Below are 20624 nucleotides of genomic sequence, written 5' to 3' on the forward strand. Positions count from 1 at the left end.
GCGAACAACACTTGTCTCAACAAGTCATAGAGTTGACGAGCGCCCTAGCACAGCAGACAACCTTGGTGAACCAGCTCTTATAGCGCACCAAGATGCAACGTGTTCCAAACGAGGTGTCCCAAAAAAAGACAAGGGCAAACGAAGAACCTCTCCAGTACCGTCCCAACAAGAAGCCACTCGACCAGCCACTCGCCGAGCGTTTGGGCAAAGTACACTCCCGATTGGGCTCCCGAGATAGCGTATACTCCCGTCTTAGCGCGTAGATGAGCGTGCATTCTCGACTAGGCCCATGGACAAGCATACACTCATGATTGGGGCCACATTCCGATAATCAACATAAGCAAACTTCCAAGCGAAATGTTCATTCACGGCTAGGCCCGCAATGAGCATCCTCCACATCACATCGGAGTAGGCAACATGACGGGCGGAGAGAAGCGGTTACTCAATCCGGCTCAAGTTCAACCAGCAGCCTGCGAAATCCCTCGTCTGCTAGGAATCCACCACATGCACCACTACCGCAGCATAGATGAGCCAAGCACATAGAAGAGCAGCCTAGACCAGCAGGTCAAAGCTGGGGGCAGCCAAGAGCTCCACTACACCAACAAAGGCAAATTCAGGAAGAAGTAGAGAGGCTCCTAAACAAGAGATCGTGTGATTTCCAATGCAACAAAGTGGCTGACGAAGCTCTACGACAAGACATGACCAACATAAGTAGGTTACCCTTCACGGACGAGATCAAGCAGGTAGAGCCTTCATGCGAGTTCAGCATGCCACAATTCACATCTTTCAAAGGGGATGAAGACCTGGAGAGACACTTAAAGCGCTACCGAAGCGCAATAATACTCTATCGAAACAATGATGGTCTCATGTGCAAGATATTCACCATCACTCTACATGGCGAGGCACAAGATTGGTTCTACACCCTGCCGCCACAATCTATCCGGAGTTTTGACGAACTTTCTTTGGTTTTCACCAAAGAATATTCATCCTATCACTCGATCAAGAAGAAGTCCGACCACTTGTTTAACGTCAAGAAGAACCCAAATGAGTCACTTCACGACTATGTGAAGAGGTTTAAGGCAGAGAAGGCAAAGATAGTCGGATGCAACGACTCGATAGCTAAAGCAGCCTTCCAAAAAGGACTTCCAGCAGACCACCCATTATTCGAAAAATTGATCATGAAAGAAGATCTAACTCTAGCAGACTTTTTCGCTCTGGTAGAGAAGCATGCACTTTGGGATGAGGCTCGCCAATGCACATTCAAGGACTTGAAGAAGTACCCGACATCATATCCCTACTATCTAAACCAGAAGTAGAGGATGACTTATTCACATGTTTGACGGTATCTAAAGCAGCAATAAACTCTACCATCATGCGAGAAGAGTTGGGGGCCCGACTACCTGTATTCCATAGTTCAAAAGCTCTCATCGATGCTATCAGAAATTCAAAAGCTAACTTTGGCCATAGTTTTTACAACCCGAAATATCAAGTTTTATCTTCAAACGCACGCAGTCATCCTCATGACGCATTATTCCACCCAATCCAGACGCACGACAATAAAGGCGTACACCCTGGCAGATGCAAAGTTTTCTGACGAACGCAACAACTCAGCCCAAAAGGCACGCCAAGGGCAGACAAACACTGGAAGGATACACTCGGAAACAAGTTTTGTCCTCGTCGCTCCAAAAGATTCTACATAGGCGCAACATGTATAGGCAATTGAGCACTACCTCCTCCTGCGTGTCACATGGCCCTAGCAGACTGTTGCTCTGTAATTTAGCTCTAGAATGGTCCAATACCAGCAGTTGAGCATCTCCTGCTACATGTAAAGCCATCTCCAACCGATGGCTGGCTAGAGGGCTCGTTTTAGCCCTCTGGCCCTCCAAGATTCTCCAAGATATTAATATTTTAATGAACAATACATGCCATATTTGCCTCTGTCTTCAACCGAATGCCATAGGGCTCGTTTTAGCCTTGTCACGAAAAACCGTCTCCAACCGAGGGTCATAGGGCCAAACATAATTTATTATTTAAATTTAAAAACTACAACTTAAATTCAAATCCAACAACTTAAATTTAAAAACTACAACGATAACTGGCCCAACAAACCAAAAAAATTAGAACTTAAATTTAATGAAAGGTTTAGGTATTTATAGGAAAAAAAAATTAGAATTTTTAAGAATTAAAAAAAAAAAAAAAGGCCCAAAAAACCAAAAAAAAAAAATTGATACAATGGCTAGCTGACTAGCCGTTGTATTCAAATTTTTTTTAAGCAATCATGTCGGTTATAACCAACAGGAATACATTTAATTTTTAATATAAATATATTTATGTCGGTTATAACCGACATGAATGCTATATTTTCTGGCTAACCCCGGGCTGGCAGCTAGCCCTCTCCGATTCTGTAGGGCCCTCTCAAATTCCACAGCCCTCTGGCCTAGCCCTCGGTTAGAGATAGTTTTCGGGCTATTTTTGACCCTCTGGCCCTCTGGACCCTTCGGTTGGAGATGGCCTAACATGGCCCTAGCTCTACAACTCCCTACCATGCACTAAGATGCTAAGAAGTTAGTACAAAAGTGCGACCGCTGCCAGCGCTACAAGCCAATACCAGCACTGCGTGCTAGCGAGCTACATCCGCATACGAGTCCTTGGCCATTCATGCAGTGGGCAATCGACCTGGTAGAACTTATGTCGCCTGCTACTGGGGGCAGAGGCATGATGATCGTGGCAACCGACTACTTCACCAAATGGGTAAAAGCAGAGCCCAAGACGACCACGACTCAAACAGACATAGAGCACTTCATATGGAGGAGCATCATTTGTCGATTTGGCATTCCATAGTCCATCATCACTGACAACGGTGCGTAATTCGTGGGCAAAGGTATGGCGAAGTTCTTCCAAAAGTATGGCATTAAGCAGCACATGTCCACGTCGAGATATCCTCTAGGAAATAGGCGGGCCAAAGCATCCAACAAGATGATCCTTGACTGCCTCAAGAAATCCCTCACCAATAAGAAGAGAAAATGGTCAGACAAACTCCTCGGATGTCTATGGGCATAACGCACCACCAAAAAACGAGCAACCCGTGAGACTATTTTCTCTTTGGCATTTGGCTCAGAAGCAATCATACATCCTAATGTCATCAAATCAAGTATCACCGCTCTACTACCAAGCATTGAGCAGAACAGTAAGGAGATAGCCACAAGCTTAGATCTGGCAGAGTAGAAGCGCGAGCAGACCATCACCCGCATAACAGCCTACCAGCAGCAGCTCCTCTCTAGCTACAACAAAAGGGCCAAGATCTGGCAGTTCCAGCCCGAAGATCTAGTCCTAAGAAAAGCCTTTATCATTGCCCACAGAGAAGGCTCCAAAAAGATAGATCTCATCTAGGAAGGTCCGTACAAGATCAGCAAAGTAGGCGGTAAAAGTAATTACACCCTTACCACAATGAAACGACAAAAAGATCGAAAAGCAGTGGAGCGCCTACAATCTAAGGAAGTACCATGTGTGACCTCTCACTACATCAAAGCCCGAAGACTTAAGCAGCTCGACGGGAACCACCTCACAAACGGATGACTATTCAGTTGTTATGTCGTTCCTACCTTACATCTAGGTTCTCGTTCGTTTCACTCGTTTTTCAATGAAGAATTCAGAAGTAATCACAACTTGGCTCGGCTGCATGCTTACAACAACTTATCACTCCTGCACTTCAAAAGAAAACCGCGCCCTTCTTAGGATCTCATCGCAGGAATTACGCCCCCCGAGGGACCAACCATTCTCTCGAGTGCGCAAGGGTAAACCAATTCCCCGACACCCACATGGGTCAGCTCTTCAAGACATGAAGATAAATCCTACACTCTGAATATCCAGACGTGGATAAGCCTGGCTACCCTAGTATAACTAGATGCATGATGGCTTGCACTGGGATTCCTAGAAGTAGCCACAATGGTCTTTTTCAAGGCTTAGCTAACTGAAGGATTTTGGGTCTCTTGGCCTAATTCGTGAGGAACCGGGCCCTAAAGACGGATAGGGCACATTACGCAGTACATCCGATGGACGACTGCCCAGTAACCCTAGAGCTGCTACTGAGTGCACTAAGGTAGCCTACAGTCTCCAGAAGACTGCCTACGGCTTGCCCTTTGAGCAGTAAAGCCATGCTAGACTTATACAACCGCATATTCTTGTGAAAGGTTAAACAAGCTAGCATGCATATACGAAGTTTTATCCACTGCCGACATGCTACGTTGTCGATAAGCTTCACCTCTGCCAAGCGCGGAAAAACTTATACCAAGTCCTAAAGTGTTGTGATACTTGTTACGCAACCTACGGAATTGGAGAAAGTCAGGTTAACAGCTTAGTGGTTACGCGGATTTGTCTGCTTCTGTAAGTAAGGCATTCGGCTGCCAATCCTATGGCTAACAACTTTGCAAAGTTCTATACCAACACCTACGGCTGCATAGACTACACAGGCCTATCTGCTTATAGAAAAGTAGACATCTGTCAATGGTCTATAAAGTCTAAAGGTTAGGGCATGAACAAAAGAAAGCGAAGGAATGATGTTTATAAACAACTTGAAAAGACCAAAAGAGTTCAAGAAAAATAAGAACTACAAGGAAAAACAAAGAAAATCCTAAAGGCTACCTAGAAGACTACACTCCAGCAGCTTGGACATCCCACGATTACTCGGTCACCATACCTTCAACAGCAGCGACGCTCTTAGCAGCGGCATCATCCAGCGCTTCACCCCCGGCTGCCCTAGCTTGGCACCAACTTCTTCAACTACTTCACCAATAGAAGCCTCAAAAGTAAAAGCAAGCAAGTCTTCCGGAGAAACAAAGAAGGTCTCGAAACCTCGAGCCCATCATTCTCACCCTTTAATTGCTCATTCTCCTTAAGCAGGCCAACACGGACGCGCTGCAGCTCATCCATTCCCTTCTTTGAACTTTTGTTGATCTTCAATACATCTTAAAGTTCCAACACTTGGGGTTCAAACCTATCGACGATTCTCTTAAAGTGGATCACTTGATTATAAGCAGTAATCAACTCTTCATCCTTTGCATAAGCAATGAAATGAAGCTCAGAATCTACAAACTCAAGATCTTGAATCTGAGGTATGTAACATCTAATCTCCTTCTCTGCATTTTCATTCTTAACTTGGATCGCGTCAAGCCTAGTCTTCAAGACAACGATCTCTTGGCGAGCGGTCTCAAGCTGCAGAGAAGTGGGGGCAGAAATATTAAACCCCTTCAAAGCAACGTGCTCAGAGTCCAACCTCTTGATCTTCCCGGACGAGGAATAAGCTTCAGTTATCATAGTCTTCACAACCTCCTTGGTAACCTTGCTATATATGCTTCATAGCAAGCAGAGCAGTCCTTCTATATTGGGTCGTATGCTTCACAAAGGAACTTGGGCAAACAAACATTTCTAACGCCATCAACAAACTTGGCACAAGCGTCCATGTCTTTAAGAAGATTTGGTTTCAAGAGCACACAGATCTCAACAGCCTCCCCAGAAGCAGGCTTAGTGGATTTCTCACGGCTGCCCACGCGAGCAGTTTCCTCCTTCCCAGCAGGCGAATCAGTCTCAGCAACAGAGAGAGTGGGCCTTAGCACCACTTTAGCAGCAAAGTCCACCTTATCGCTCTTCATAATAGCAAGCATTTCTGAAGGAGAACCGAACTTAGCTCCCAACATATGTCTTGGCACAGACTTCGACATTAGGGGCATGGCAAAACCTCTACACTGAGCATTACTATCGACAATCAAATTAGCCATTCTTGACATAGCAGGCGCCACAGGCTCAAATCTAGCAGCTTCATTTTTCTTCCCATTAGAAGAAGTCATGTCAATCAGAGGCCTCTCGACAGCAGGTGGACTCTCATGAGCAGCGGAGGAAGTCTTCAGTTTTTTCTTAACCAACATCTTTTAAGCAGACGGGGAAGATCTCTTCTTTCCACCTTCATTCACAGTAAGCTCCACGATAGCGATCAGACGAGCTAAAGTATCCACCTTGATCCTCTTTACCTTCTCTCGAGAGAGAGAAACCCACACTTCTCCCGAAAGAGAACTAAGCAGCCAACGCTATTCACAGTACTCAGTATGGGAACTCAACCCATACTGGCTTTTTCCTCATTTTTTCTCTCAAATCAGCAGGCAGGAGACCTGCATGCCCAACATTCCAGCAGGCTATAAGGCCTTCAACCTCCTCATCTCTCTCAATCGACGGCTTGGCCCATGTCAGGTCCAAGAGCCCAAAGGACATGAGCCATGCGACTCGCCTAGCACTACGTCCCAACACCACAATCCGCAATCCCAGCCGCACAAGCTGCCCTTGGCTCTAGCCAAGCCAAGCAACCTAAAGCAGTGGTCCCTGCCACAACACCTCCTCGGCCCATGCCAAGCCGACTCTTGGCCCTTGCCAGCCGACGTGATACACGATCCCGACGGTTGCCCCACGACAACACTATCCAAGAAGAAGACAAGAAAAATTAAATTTTTCTTACATCAGTGCGGCACGGAGAAGACAAAAAAAGCAACGAAAAACGGTCCTTTGCATAGGCAAGATGTAAAAGATTGCACAAATATCCTTTAAGCTCTCTCTCTTTTGTAGGGTAGAATAAATTGCTCTTCAAAATTGATTTAATAACCCACTTAATGTGGACTTAAATAGGCTTTGAGAGAAATTTAATTCCCTTTCCTAGAAGGATCTAATTTCATATTAAAGAGGGAATCTACATCAAAACAGGAAGCAATCATAAGTTTCCAAGAGCGAGAAGATCTTTACAACTGCTACCCTTTCCTACGAGCAGCCCAGCAGGTGTGGGGGCATTTGTGGAGCTAAAAATAATCACAAGGCGACACGTGGATTTTTGGTGAAAAGGACAAAGTTACCCTTGAGACACATTGGTTGTCCTATGCGTGAGCAGTGAACAATCATTCTTTAATCAAGCCAAGAGTGTCCAAAATAGGTAACAAATTCCAAATTATCTCATCCATCCTCATCTTAGGTAATTACTTCATAACCTACAAATTATTCCATATAAATGGAGATTAATTGGCTAATTAATGGATTAATTCCTAATTAATCCATTAATCACCAATTAAATCACCCATTTTCACACAAAAAACTTCTAAGGGCTGGCCACCTCCATTCCCTATATATATGACCCTATTTTCTCTAAAAAGCTAGGTTCATACTCTTGCTAAAGCCCCCCCCCCCCCCAATTCATCGTGGGCACGTGAGGCTCTTGGCCTTGACCTAAGGTGTTATTCTTAAACACTTTTCTCTAAATTCTAACTTTGGCATTGGAGGTTCTTCGGCCAAAGCCCCCCCCCCCATTCATTGTGGACGCGTGAGGCTCTTGGCCTTGACCTAAGGTCTTATTTGTTTTGTAGGTGCAATTTTGTCCAAAATCAAGGAGGAAGAAATTTGCATACACATTAGACTGTGATTAGGATTGAGAGAGTTGAAATCAATACTTTCAGAACCACAGAAAGTGGTCCAGTGGTGAGGGCACGAACTGCGGCCCTGAATAAACAAAAAACTTGGGAGGTTTCGAGTTCGAGACTCCAAGTTGGTGAGTCTACTTGATCCTAACCACAAGCAGGGTGAAATTCCCCATGACCTTTTGGGGCCTAAAAATTATGAATAATCATGACTTGCCACCAGTTGTCTCCTTTGCATATAAAAATAAAAAATAAAAAAAATAAAAAAATCTATACTTTCAGCAATCTTCACTACCAATGATCGAATGCAGTCCAAACATAGCAATCAATATGATTAACTCCGGAGAAACCAGGGTTTAAGTGCTGTCAGTATAAAATTTTATTAAACTCATTATCCTTAATCAAAAAGATTCTTTAGTACGTACTAGTTATTCAAAGAAAAAAAAGAAGTGTTTGTTCTTTGCCCGCAAACGTAAAGATTGGCTATAAGTCCAATCATTTAAATCTTGTGTTTTGCGTGTTGTTTTGTTTGTGCTTTTGGCGGGGTTTGATGTAAACAATATAATTTCTGAGCGCATCAAGGATTTGACAACTTTCAACATGGCGGGTAGGATTGCTCATCTGATTAATGTAACAAGTTTAATCAATGCGATAATAAAGAGTACTTAGCAGAAATGATACCAATTAGATTATATACGTTATTATGATATTAAGTAAAGAAAAACTAGAGAAGGCATGTACTCCAAAGGCAGATTTGTGGTTGATGACAATTACGTATACTTTTTTAACAGTGACAATAGCGCGTTGATTGATGAAGGAGGATGGACCTTCAGCATGAGATACTTAAATAGTTTGATAATACCAATTGCTTACCAACTAGTATTACAATCTATATTTTGGTTTTTTTATTACTTGTAAGTTGTGAGAAGTATCAAGTTCAAATCACATATGACGATTACTTATGTGTAATATTTGTCTCATTAGCTCCTCTCTTTTCAATCGTTCATTCACAGTGCTGGTTTGCCACCATAATTAAGTTGGAATCCCCCTTGTAGACTAGAGGGCTGATTTGATAACCTATAGATTATACTAATTTACGTTTGAACTGGGATGTAATGAAGTGCAGATATCTAAGGACTATTTAACAAACGTCGGTTTGGAATTTGGTATTTTGGTGTTGGCATTGTAGGGTTTTGGCATATCTTAGAATTTTTGGGGTTTAGTATTTGTATTTTATCATTTTGGGATTATATAAAATGACATTGCTTTGCTTTTTTCCTCGAATATGAAATTCTTGTCAATAATAACTCTAACAAATGTCGTCAAGAACAATGTGAAGGTGCATTTAGAGGCAATTTAGAGGAGACTGAAGAATAAGAGATTATATAAGGAAAAAAAAAAAAAATTGGAATACTGGTTTTGACCCAATTGCATTCATGTCATCCATCTATTACTGGCACCAATGCCAATGACAATGGTCCCAAATGTGCACTAGTGAAAGGGAGAAAGTAGGAAGGTGGGAGTAATTGACAACTACATTGAAGCAGACCTTGAACAAGTAAAATGCTCGTTGCCCCTCAGAACTCGTTTGGCTTATAGACTTGGATTGGGATAAACAATAAATTACTGTTTTTAAAGTATGATGAAAGAAAGAAATAAAAAATCGTGTTCAATTTAGAGGTAGAAGATGAATCAGTTATTAAGAAAAATGATCCATTAATATCAATCCCCTCAAATTGGTACGATTAGAACGAAAAGTCCGCGGTACTGTTCACTTTAACAAAAAATTATATTTTTACACTAAAAAGTCAAACCTGGTACTATTCATTTTACCTTTTATTTTGTCTTTATCGTTAAAACTCAAAATTTTTAAATCATTTTCATTAGTTTTCCTTTACTTTTATTATACCTTGGATTTAAAGAAATATCCATTCCAATATAATTATAGAGAGAAGAGGATATACACACGTTAAAGGTGGGTTTCACTCAGCGGTGAGATCATACAAAGCATTCAAAGTCCGGTGCTCATTTCCAAGCTTTACAAAGCTAAAATACAATATGTTTCTTTCAAGAGAGAAGAAGAAAAGGCAGTAGCATTATGATTCATAAATAAAGCATAAAGAAAAGTACAAACAGTAATATGATAACCAAAGATTAAAAGTTAAAAATGGGTCCAACATGCGTTTGGGTGACCATAACAGAGAAGAGGTTTTAATTTCTATTACTGTAGTTTTTGTCTTTCTAAATTCTATGATATTTTTCGTGTCCTCCAAAGTGTTAAACATATGACCAGTTGATGAACATGAAACAGACGCAGTGAGCAATTTCTTCTTCAATTAACGCCTTCCGTGCCCACTACTCTCTCGTACAAGATCGTTCTTTTTATGCATGTGTTGATTTTAAAAATTACAAAGCCTACATGACGCGCATATCGAGTACTTATGAACTAATTATGTTCTTCTTGTGAATGCGGGCATGTCAACTCGTGATTGAGTTCGGTCGGGCGAGTTGAATAGATGTGGTGATGTTGAATGCGCAATTGACTTCTGCACTTTAGTGACTACGACCGAGGAAGGAACACCTCTTGGTCTAGGGTTCTTGAACCTGAAGACAAGGTTGCTTAATTCACTACAAAGTTCAGGATTTTGTGCACCGGGTTCAACCGATTCAACTATATTCGTGAGAATATAACTACAACGTATCGGTATTAGGTTGTAGGGGCATAGGGGCAAAGGTACTCCAAAGAGATGTGTGTCTTTATAATGAACGTTTTTCAGTCATTTGAATGCCGAAATATGAAGTGCATATAACCGATCGTAGAACACCTCATTTTGTTGGAGCTAATGAAGTGACCTCTTTAGGCGAAAGAATTAAGAACTTTTCGCCGGCAGATACTTAAATAAATAACCCACCGACCAGAAGCAGTGTTGTTTACTTGCCAAAATGAAGGTACTCCTAAATCTTCTGGTCTTATGGCTCCATTGCTGTTTACTTAACCAAACTCAAGGTGTCACCGATTGTCGACATGGTGTTGTTTACTTATCCAAACTAAAAATGTATTGACAAGAGTGTTATGATACCTTGTATTTTTCTCAAGTGTGTGAAAAGGATTTCGCGTAGAGCATTTTGAGTTGTTTGCAGATTTGAAAGGGGTTTCTACGTTGCAAATCCTTCTATATTTATAGGGATATATTTCTTGGTGCCCAAGCCTGCCGAGTGATAAATTCTAATAATATTGCAATTCCTCGACATATTCACTGAATATATTCGGAATTATTCTCTACCAAAACTCTATCACCATCCTTTCTCAACCTCTTGCACCTAAATTCGGACTCTGAACCTAGTCCTTCTTGTGTTCAATTCATTCCTTATCCTTGGAATATTCTGATACTCATCAGAAAACATCTCAATTAATCCTTAACAATCTCAGCCTATCTGGGACTCAGCTACTCAATCAATACTGCACGATCGAGTCGAAACTCATAGCCCATTTTTCGGCTGACTTCAATATGGCCAAAAATGTGAATTTAGGCCCAAAAGCTGGAGATACATATTCCTCCTTGAAGACACACAAAACCCTGGACCCCCAATATTTGAATAACAAAAGGTTAGTTACTCACCTAGTTTAAAAATATCGAAAATCTTCGAACACAGCCATAGCGCAACTACGGTAGCACCTTTTGGGTGTTTCCAACCCACGATGAGTTGTCGTAAGTCTGTTAGAATTATAGTCTTGGAGGATTATTACCAAATTGGAGTTGTTTACCTAATTTAAATTTTTTACCCAATTTAAGTTGTTTCTCCAATTGGAGTTAGTTTCTCAATTGGTGAAGGATTCATAACTAGATTCCAATTAGGATTAGTAATCCTTATTGAAGAAGGCCTTTATAATGTCGATATAAAGGGCTATTGCAATAGTTTTGAATTGGAGCAAAACAACAAGTTGTACACCACTCAAGGAGTCAAAGTGAGAGAAGGGCAAAGTGTTTGTGAGAGAAAAGAAAAGAGATAAATAGTGTATTTTTTGTTCTTTCTAATTTTTCGTCAAGTTCTTTATTCTAGAGGTTTGGCAAGATTAATTGTTGTACTCACTATTGATATAGTGAAAGATTATTGTTGATGCCTCGTGGACGTAGGCATATATAGCCCAACCACGTTAATTCTTGGTGTTGTTTGTCTTGGTTATTTTGTTTTCAATTTCCCGAGTTAAACCCATTCTTAAACATGATATTCACAAAAAGTGGTATCAGAGTCTGGTTTGGCTGATAGTCGTTTAAAATGAAGGGTGCAATTATGATGAAACTCACCCGCTTCAACTGGATTATATGGAAATCAAGAATGGAGGACATGCTTTATTGTAAAGATCTCCATAAGCCAACTAAAGGTCTTAAGAGCAAGCCAACAAGTATGTATGATGCCAAGTGAACCAAGATGAATCGTAACTATTGGTACGATTATACAATGAGTGGATGAGATCCATCATCATGTGTCTAAAGAGACTGATGCGCAAACTCTTTGGAAGAGTTAGAATTCCTCTTTGAGAAGAAGATTGTTGCCAAGAAAGCATTCTTTATCAAGAAGCTTGTCAACATGAAGTATGCGGAAGATGTTAGTGTAATTGAGCACTTGAACAACTTTTAGAACATGATGAATCAGGTGGCCACTATGGGTTTGAATATTGAAGAATTGTTGCTAGGATCTTTGCCAGATAGTTGGGAAACCTTCGTTGTAACTGTAAGCAATTCGGCTTCTAATTGTGTACTGTCTATGGATGATGTTAAGGATAGTATTTTCAATGAAGAAACAAGGAGAAAAGCTTCAAGTGTAGACGTTGGACAACTCTTAGTCACAGAGAAAATAGGCAAAACATTTGGTGAGACAAGATTCAATGGTAACTACCACTATTGTGGAAAAAAGGGTCACGTGAAGAAGCATTGTCGTAAATAGAAAAAAAGGAACAAAAGGATGGGAACAATACTATAGGTGTTGTGACTTACGTTGAAGAGCTTCTTTAGTGCAGATGAACAATTTTTTTTGGCAAAGAACTCTATAATTGCCTTTACCAATGAAGCTGAGTAGTTAATCAGGTGGAGCCTGGTTATAAGTAGTTTGATCATGAGGAGTCTGGTTATGAGTAGTACATTTAGGGGGAGCCTAGTTATGAAGTTTGATTAATGGGAGTTTTGTTAAAGGGAGCAATCATATTTTGGTATACCATCCTCATGGTGTGGAGGGGGAGATTGTTGGGTTTTTCTAGCCCATGATGAATTGTCCTAACTCTATTAGAATTATAGACTTAGAGGATTAAATTGTTACCTACTTGGAATTGTTTTTGCAATTTAATTTGTTTACCCAATTTATGTTGTTTTCCTAGTTGGAGTTAGTTTCTCAAATGGAGAAAGATGCATAACTAGAATCCAATTAGGATTAGTAATCCTTATTGAAGAAGACCTTTATTATGTGTATATAAAGGGCTATTGCACTAGTTTTGAATTGTAGCAAAACAATAAGTTATACACCACTCAATGAGTCAGAGTGAGAAAAGGCAAAGTGTATGCGAGAGAAAAGAAAAGAGATAAAGAGTGTATTTCTTGTTCTTGTTCTTTCAGGTTTTTCGTCAAGTTCTTTATTCTAAAGGTTTGGCAAGATTATTCGTTGTATTCATTATTGATGTAGTGAAAGACTGTTATTGCTGCCTCGTGGACGTAGGCACATATCGCAAAACCACGTTAATTTTTGGCGTTGTTTGTATTGATTATTTTATTTTCCATTTTTCAAGTTTGTTCAATTTTTTCCATTCTTAAACACGATATTCACAATAGCATCTTCGACCTTTTCCCAATAACCTCGACTTCGAGATCCCCCCCCCCCCCCCACCCCCGGGTGTCATGAATTTCTAGGTTCCAACCAAACCCCGACTCGCCACCACCTAAGATTACCTCTCCCGACACCCTTCTGGTATATGTACCACCATGCATTGTAGCCTACAGCCGCCCACCCTCAAACCCAACTACCCTGGTCTTGGATCTCAGCCAACCCAAAGCCCAATTAGGCTTGCCCAAATCGGCCTCTCATTTCTTTCTTTTGGGCCTAATTTTATTTGGCATGTATGAATAAACATACCCACATATTGGGCTTTATTTTTTCACTTTTTCTTTCTTAGCCCAATAATTGAGGTTGGGTTATGTTGACCCACCATTTTTCTTAACTAGCCCACAACCCAGCAATCACCAAATGGGCCTGTAGCCCATGTCACCCTACAATTTTGGGCCGTGACCTATCATTTACACATATGGTCCCGAAATAACCCCCAATTCAAAATATACATTCTTGTGTGTCTATATATATCGGTGTGTTTGTATGTAGGTACCCATAAACCTGAAGTTCAGATTTAATCTCGAACCCACAGTTTCAAACATGAGTGTCATGGAAACCCGCAATTAGCAGGACTTATCACATGACAAGAGTGACATAGAGAAGGTATACAACCCCGTTGTGAGTGAATTTTTCTTTTCAACGAGATCCTAAAATGCATTCAAATGCAGTGCTCAACTCAACTCCAAGATTACAAAGCTGATATGTAATCTATTTTAAAGGAGAGAAGAAAACAAAGGACAGCAGCATTATGATTCATAAATGAAGCATAAAGAAAAGTAGCAAAGAGTAGATGATATTGATAACCAAAAAAATTTGGGCCCAATATGCCTTTGGTGCAAAGAAGAGGTTTTAATTTCTAAGTTCTATATCCTATGATGTTGTTCTTGTGGCCTCCAAAGTGTTAAACAAATGACCAGTTGATGAACATGAAGCAGATACAGTGAGCAGTTTCTTCTTCATTCAGCACCTTCCATGCCACTGCTCTCTCGTACGAGATCGGCCTTCCCATGCTTGACATGCATATTCCTCCTTGAAGACACATAAAACCCTGCACCCCCATGATTTGAATAACGAAAGGTTAGTTAATCGCCTATTTCAAAAGTACCGAAAATCTAGGTGGACTTCAAAGTACTATACCTGCTGCATTATCTGCGGGAACTCGGAGCATAGGGTCTTCCTTCCGTTGTCATCGAAAATCTTTTCCAGTGTTATGTCTTGAAGTGCAACTAACGTCGTCTCAAGCATGTCAAGGCCTGCCTGGTTTGCGAATGTGAAAACTGGCATTGCCTGCATAAATGATGCGGTTAGATTATGGAAGGGGGAGGGAACCAAATTGTTACGAAAGGCATGAAATTGAATGCTTCATATTGTAAAACCAAAGAAGAATGGTAAGCAATTTACCTTCAAAGAGCAGCACAAGATTGCATCCGAGTGATGCCAAAGGGATTTGAGAATGGACTCGCTTCCTTCGGTTTTTAGTAGTTCTCCACCTAGATAGCACCTGAAAAGATCAAGATTAATCAGCATACGGCAGTCACCTTTGTCCAATTCTACGACGAACGATTGATGGCAGGATCCGGCAACAAGTGTCATACTATCATTGCCATTTTCAAACCATATAGCCAATCTCTTGTCAGATAAGAACTTGTACTATACGCACCTATAGCTCTGACAGATCCAACCAGCAAGTGTTTGTGCTTCAGGCGTGCCAGGTGGAGGCCGGAACCCAGCATGTGAACCAAAATGAGACGGGGAGAGTGCCAGTGCCACCCTCTGCACTGATGCTATGATACTGCGCACATACTGCCGAGCCATGGCGGCCACATTTTCTTGGAGGTGAATTTCAAATGCAAACTGGAAAGCTATTGTCATCACAGACTTCGTATTGCCGGAGTGGCCAGCATTATCACCAGATGCTCTGCTTCCAGCAGGTCCAACTTCAAGAGCTGAGGCAAGATCAAGCGTACGGTTTGGACTGGGAGTATCCTGCACAACAATTTAAGCATACAGGATATAATCACACAAAACATATCAAACAAAAGGGATGGAAAATGAATTCTATAATATTATGATATATCATATAAGATGAATGGTTACCATCCGAGAATCGAGAGGGATGATGCGAAAACCAGAAGGTAGAATTGGAGCATCATCCGAAAATGATGCATCAATGGGAGCAAATACTAGTTCAGCGCAGGTCCCGACGGCATTCTCATCCACTCCACTACACAGCTGGGGTTTGATGCAACAGAAACGGCAAAAATCAGTGACCATAGCCGGCAAGGATGTTAAGAGCTATCAAATATGAAGAGTAAAAATATACTGCAAATACTTCTGTGGAGCATTACTGCAAGAACATTATGTTACAGATCAAATCGAAAAGAAAATATATGTACTTACTTGCAAGAGGAAAATGTCAGCTGCAGGCATCATCATATCCTCTCGATAGTGGCCCATGTTCTCAATCTTAATGACCTCCATGAACTGTTTACAGAAAACCAAAATATATCAGAATTCAGACAGCATATCGCTATGCTAAGATGAAAAAAAGCAGCTAAATTAATGAGAGAATGGCCTTTTACGGTTAACTGAAAAATTCAAAACCAGGTGCCTACCTCTTCATGCTCAATTGTGTGAGCCAGGGGAAGAATAACCTGATCCCCGAAACTTCCAGCTCGAGGCCCTAGCATGTTGCAGGGACCAGCTTTAATAGCAGCAGCTGAATAAGCATCAATGCTTCTGTCAGCCCACTCTGATCGGTGTTCTCGCAAGAATCTAAGAAGTATGGCTGGAGGCACATTCTGTAGGAAATGGAAACGATACACACAAGTCATTAACGAAATTCTGAAATGTTTGTTTAGAGAGAAAAAAAGAGCAAAAAACCAAAATGTAAACCAAAATCATTTGATGTGTGCCTTCTGGATACTTTTCCAAGTTGCTGCTTCTTATTAGGTATTATTGCAACTTAATTTTGTTAGTTATTGGCCAAAACGCATCTAAATCCTTACTTGGAGTAACATGGATGCTTTGGCACATAAGACTGCAGTGCTCATAGATGGAACTCCATTGGTATAAAGATTTGCACTCATCATCTTGCCCGGAGACGAGTTCACAAGAAGGGTAACATCATCAACACCATCACTTTCTAGAACAGACCATCCCTCATCTGTAAACCCGTTAACTGCTTCATTGAAACCCCTGCAATACAAAATTTGTAAGACTCCAACAAGGTGAAAGTTGATTAACCATTCTAAGAAATCATAAGGAGGTGAAATTATAACGCACTTGCTCAATCTCTGACTAAGAGCACGGAGAGCTGCAGGCCTTCTTCCCCAACCAGCGGAATTAGGCTGAGAAACTTCTTGAGAAATCTGCCTCAGGTTGCGTAATGCCTGAAAGAAGAAATACGTCTACATTAGAACACAAGATGTATGATGCTTCATTCTTCGAATATTATGCAAGCTCATCGTTTCTACGATTCTAACTTGTTTTAAACAAACATTCTCGACTAACAAATTTTAATATCCAAACAAGAAAAATGACATCGATTACGAGAAAACAATCTTACCGCCATAGTTGTCTTCTGAGCAAGAAGTGTTGATGACTCATAAAGCGGGCGCAACACTTCGGGTACACTCCAAGGCTGGTTTAAAGCAATCAAATTAACAAGTCAAAATTGTGATCAATCAAGCCAAGGAAATGATATTGCTTCAACGTACGAAAGCCAGACTGCTCTGCATACCTCCAAATCCATATGATCAACAATGTGAAGGATCGAGCCACCACCTTCACAAGGTCTAATTAGATACCCGCTCGGCAGCATTTCTGCTCTCACAAAATTCTGCACTGGTGGCATGCTAGGACCATTCTGTGTGTTGTTAAGTGATCTTTCACAGACCTACCAACAGCAATTACAGCATAAAAACCAAATTAAAGGTGCTTGGAATGGGCAAAGTTACAAACAAGTAACACCAAATTATTGAGTGCTCGTACAAAAGAAACAAGGACATTGGTTACAAAATTTTAATAAAAAATGTAACGGGGGACACTAATTAATGTACAGGGCTTACTGTTTGTTTAGTGTTTTATATTAAAACTTCGTAACTTAGTTCCATTTGTGCATACATCTTGACAAAAAAATCATCACATACCACGAGACTACCATCTTCTAGTACCGATGTGTAGCGAAGCAACCAGAAATCTCGAGCTGGTGCCAACGTTGTGGGTGCATAGAGCTAAAAGAGGCAAAAAAAATTCAGATATTTGTTAAGCATGTTTATTAATATTGATCAAAACAGATACGAGAGCTACAGAAATAGAGACTGGAGAGGATCTTGGTTACCTGCATGTAAAGCAGTTCAATGGTTCCACCATTGCCCGTGGACAACACGTTCAGCACATCCACAGACCGGCAGTTTCGGAACCACGAAGGCCGATCTTTGAGGATTTCAGCGACCTGTATATAGCAAGAGTATCCTTGATTAACACTTAATTACCAAAATTTTACAAAGATTAGTGCTTTAATTTAGTAGAGCAAGTGTGGAGAAGAAGAACTTACTCTTGTAGGGTCTAGACCTACAAGGCCGCATGCACGTGCTGCCACACCAGTGCAACCGTGAGAAATTGCAACGATTCCAATGGAATCCGGACCAGGCTGTGCAGTTCAAAACACACGTACAAAGTACATAATCAGCACCCGACCAAAAAAAAAAAAAAAAGAATAATTGTAATTACTTCTTTAATTCTTTAAGGAAATGTGCATGACTAAAATCGGTTATAAACTTTTAATTCAAAATAAAATTAGAGGAATACTAAATAGACAATAAAGGTTTAACTGTTTATTGTTAAATACGGTCCTCATTATTAGTTTTGATGCAAAATGTATAGCAGGTTTAATTTGTGCATATTTATCAATTCTTTATCAAATTTTATCCGTTTCGAGAAAAAAAATTACACACATTCACTGTATCTTACACCATATTTTCTTATGCATCTTGATTATCCCTTAAGTCATTTAACAAAGTACATAAAAAGAATGCTTTTGCACTTTTGTGTATCTCACACAAATGTTTTTTATGCGTTTTGAGAAAATAACTTCTCTTCGTTGTACATTTGAATTTGATAAAGAGAGAACTTTAAAAGCTTTACCAGACAATTATGTGGCATAAAAGAATGCAAAACAATATTCTTCTATTGCCTTGGGTGAAGCAAAAATAAGAAGAAGGGGGACCCAAAAGTGCAAAAGCAAAAGATTAGTGTGTCAAAAAAAATTGAGATAATGATGTGTTTTGGGTGTTGCTTGGAAGCTTAGCAAAGTATGCTGAAATGGTATTGAGAATAAAAAACAAAAATGTTTAGAGAGAGAGAGAGAGAGAGACCTTCATCCCAGGCAATTGGACCCACTCCACAGCAGTCCCAGTGGCCTTTGATAAAAACTCTGCTAAAGTTTCCTCTGCAATGGACAGAAGTCTAAAAACAAGCAAACAAAACAAAAGAAAAGAAAGAAAGAACAATCAAAATCTGATATATTCTCTTCTCTCAGCGGTCCAAAGAAAAGAAAAAAACAAGTGAAAAGGACATAACAAATACAAGAAGAATAAAATCATGAAATGGTGTTGAACACTGACCCTGCAGGGCTCGCATCCCTTGGCGGTGGTGGTGGATGCTGCTGTGGAGTCAAATGGTGTTGACCGCTCGTCACCACCGAATCACAACTTGTGTCTGTCGTGGCTAAAGTAGCCTGCAAATCCAACAAAGAAACAACAAATCTCAAAACCCCATCATGCAAAAAACTTAAGTGGGAAGAAAAAAAAAAAAAAAAGTTTATTATCTTCAAGAAATAAAATATCAAATTTTTCCTAGATTGATTTGAATTCCCATTTATTGGAATTATGAGAAGAACAATTTTGATTCACCAAATTGAGCCAATATAAGAGAATTCCCCTTTCTTAACTCACAACAACTATGATTTCAATTAATTCTAGCTTTACGATTGAATAACTTAACGAGAAATAAGGAACAAAAATAAAAGAAATACTATATATGAAGAAATTAAGAGTGAAAAACTACATGTGATTTCAAGACTCATTTTTTAACGTCTTGCCGGTAGGTTAAGAAAAACTGTAAAATTGTCGATTTGAAGTGCAGTGGCTAAAAGATGAGTGTCAGCTTTTCAAAATTTACGGTGATTTGGTGAGAATTTGCATTTTGCTTCTCCATTTGTGTAAGAAAATTGACTGGGATGATTTTTTTTTTTTTTACTTGAATGTTGTAAAGGATGGAGGTGAATGATTTTACATTTTGTGTTTGTTGGCGGAAGTAGCTGTTCTCGTAGACCAGCTGAGACACCTGCTTCTGCAACCGATCATTCTCCTCCATCAGAAGCTTATTCATCGCCGTCAGCTTTCTGTTCACGGTCTGCAACCTCGACGCCTCCTTCCGCTGCTTCTCTCTACATCTGCTCAAACACAACAACCCAAGCCAAAATAAATAAATAAATAGATCCAACCCAAAATTTAAAAACCAAAAATAAATCAACCCAATTAAGAAATTTGACTGCTTGAGGAACAGAAAAGATATTAAACTTTTTTTCACCTGCGGTTTTGGAACCAGACTTTGATCTGCTTAGGCTCGATGTTGGAGAGGATAGGGCAATCACGGATGAGCTGCTGGCGGCGCATGGAGCTCGGCTTCGGGCACTCATGGTACAACCTCTCCAAAGCTTCCACTTGCTCCGGCGTGTACCTTACGTACTTGCCATTGTCCATCTGCATCTTCATCCCACCATCTTTGCAGGATGACGTCACCGCCATCATGACAAGGCCTCCTCACTATATAACACCAAAGTCACAAAATTTACATATGTTTATACGGATCTATAAGCTCACGAATCATACATCGCGATTTTGGTACTCATACTTTACGCTGCACGGAGCGTATGAGACTAAAAGATGAGTGTTAAAATCACTAGCAGAATCATAAAGGGAAGAAGAGATAATATTGAAGATTTTTGAGGCAAGAAACTTACAGGTTTGGATTTGCTAGGAAGGTTTTGTTGATGCCCGGAAGCTAGAGAGACGATTAGTGTGATTTTGTTGTTTCATTCATGGTCAGAGTTGTCGAGAAGTGGCTTTTGCTTTTGGTTTTTCAAACTCAAACTGTTTATGTATGTATAAATATATATGGAGCAGAAAAATGATAAAAGGAAAAGGTTTTTAAGAAGAGAAAAATCCCTTAATGTCAGACAGAAGAGGAATAAAAGCGACCATTTCTTGTTTTCACATCATTTCTCTCTCTCTCTCT

At 40.4% G+C, this 20624-nt stretch overlaps 2 protein-coding genes across 2 annotated transcripts; one reads left to right on the forward strand and one right to left on the reverse strand.

The window, feature by feature from the left end:
* Positions 1–698: 698 nt before the first annotated feature.
* On the forward strand, positions 699–1316 carry LOC137716993 (uncharacterized). The gene has a single exon (XM_068456319.1). It carries the CDS (start codon positions 699–701, stop codon positions 1314–1316), a length of 618 nt encoding a protein of 205 aa, XP_068312420.1.
* Positions 1317–14049: 12733 nt separating this feature from the next.
* LOC137717670 (homeobox-leucine zipper protein ATHB-8-like) lies at positions 14050–20603 on the reverse strand. The gene is made up of 19 exons (XM_068457107.1): positions 20350–20603; positions 19917–20152; positions 19620–19779; positions 18950–19062; positions 18701–18791; positions 17881–17976; positions 17665–17778; positions 17474–17557; positions 17065–17220; positions 16891–16965; positions 16608–16714; positions 16331–16520; positions 15938–16123; positions 15723–15806; positions 15420–15554; positions 14983–15308; positions 14724–14823; positions 14460–14609; positions 14050–14370 (listed from the first exon to the last, which is right to left on the reverse strand). Exons 2-19 carry the CDS (start codon positions 20135–20137, stop codon positions 14224–14226), a joined length of 2535 nt encoding a protein of 844 aa, XP_068313208.1. The 5' UTR covers positions 20138–20152; positions 20350–20603; the 3' UTR covers positions 14050–14223.
* Between the last annotated feature and the right edge of the window lie 21 nt (positions 20604–20624).

Source organism: Pyrus communis, chromosome 15, assembly GCF_963583255.1.
Source record: "Pyrus communis chromosome 15, drPyrComm1.1, whole genome shotgun sequence".
Lineage (NCBI taxonomy): Eukaryota > Viridiplantae > Streptophyta > Magnoliopsida > Rosales > Rosaceae > Pyrus > Pyrus communis.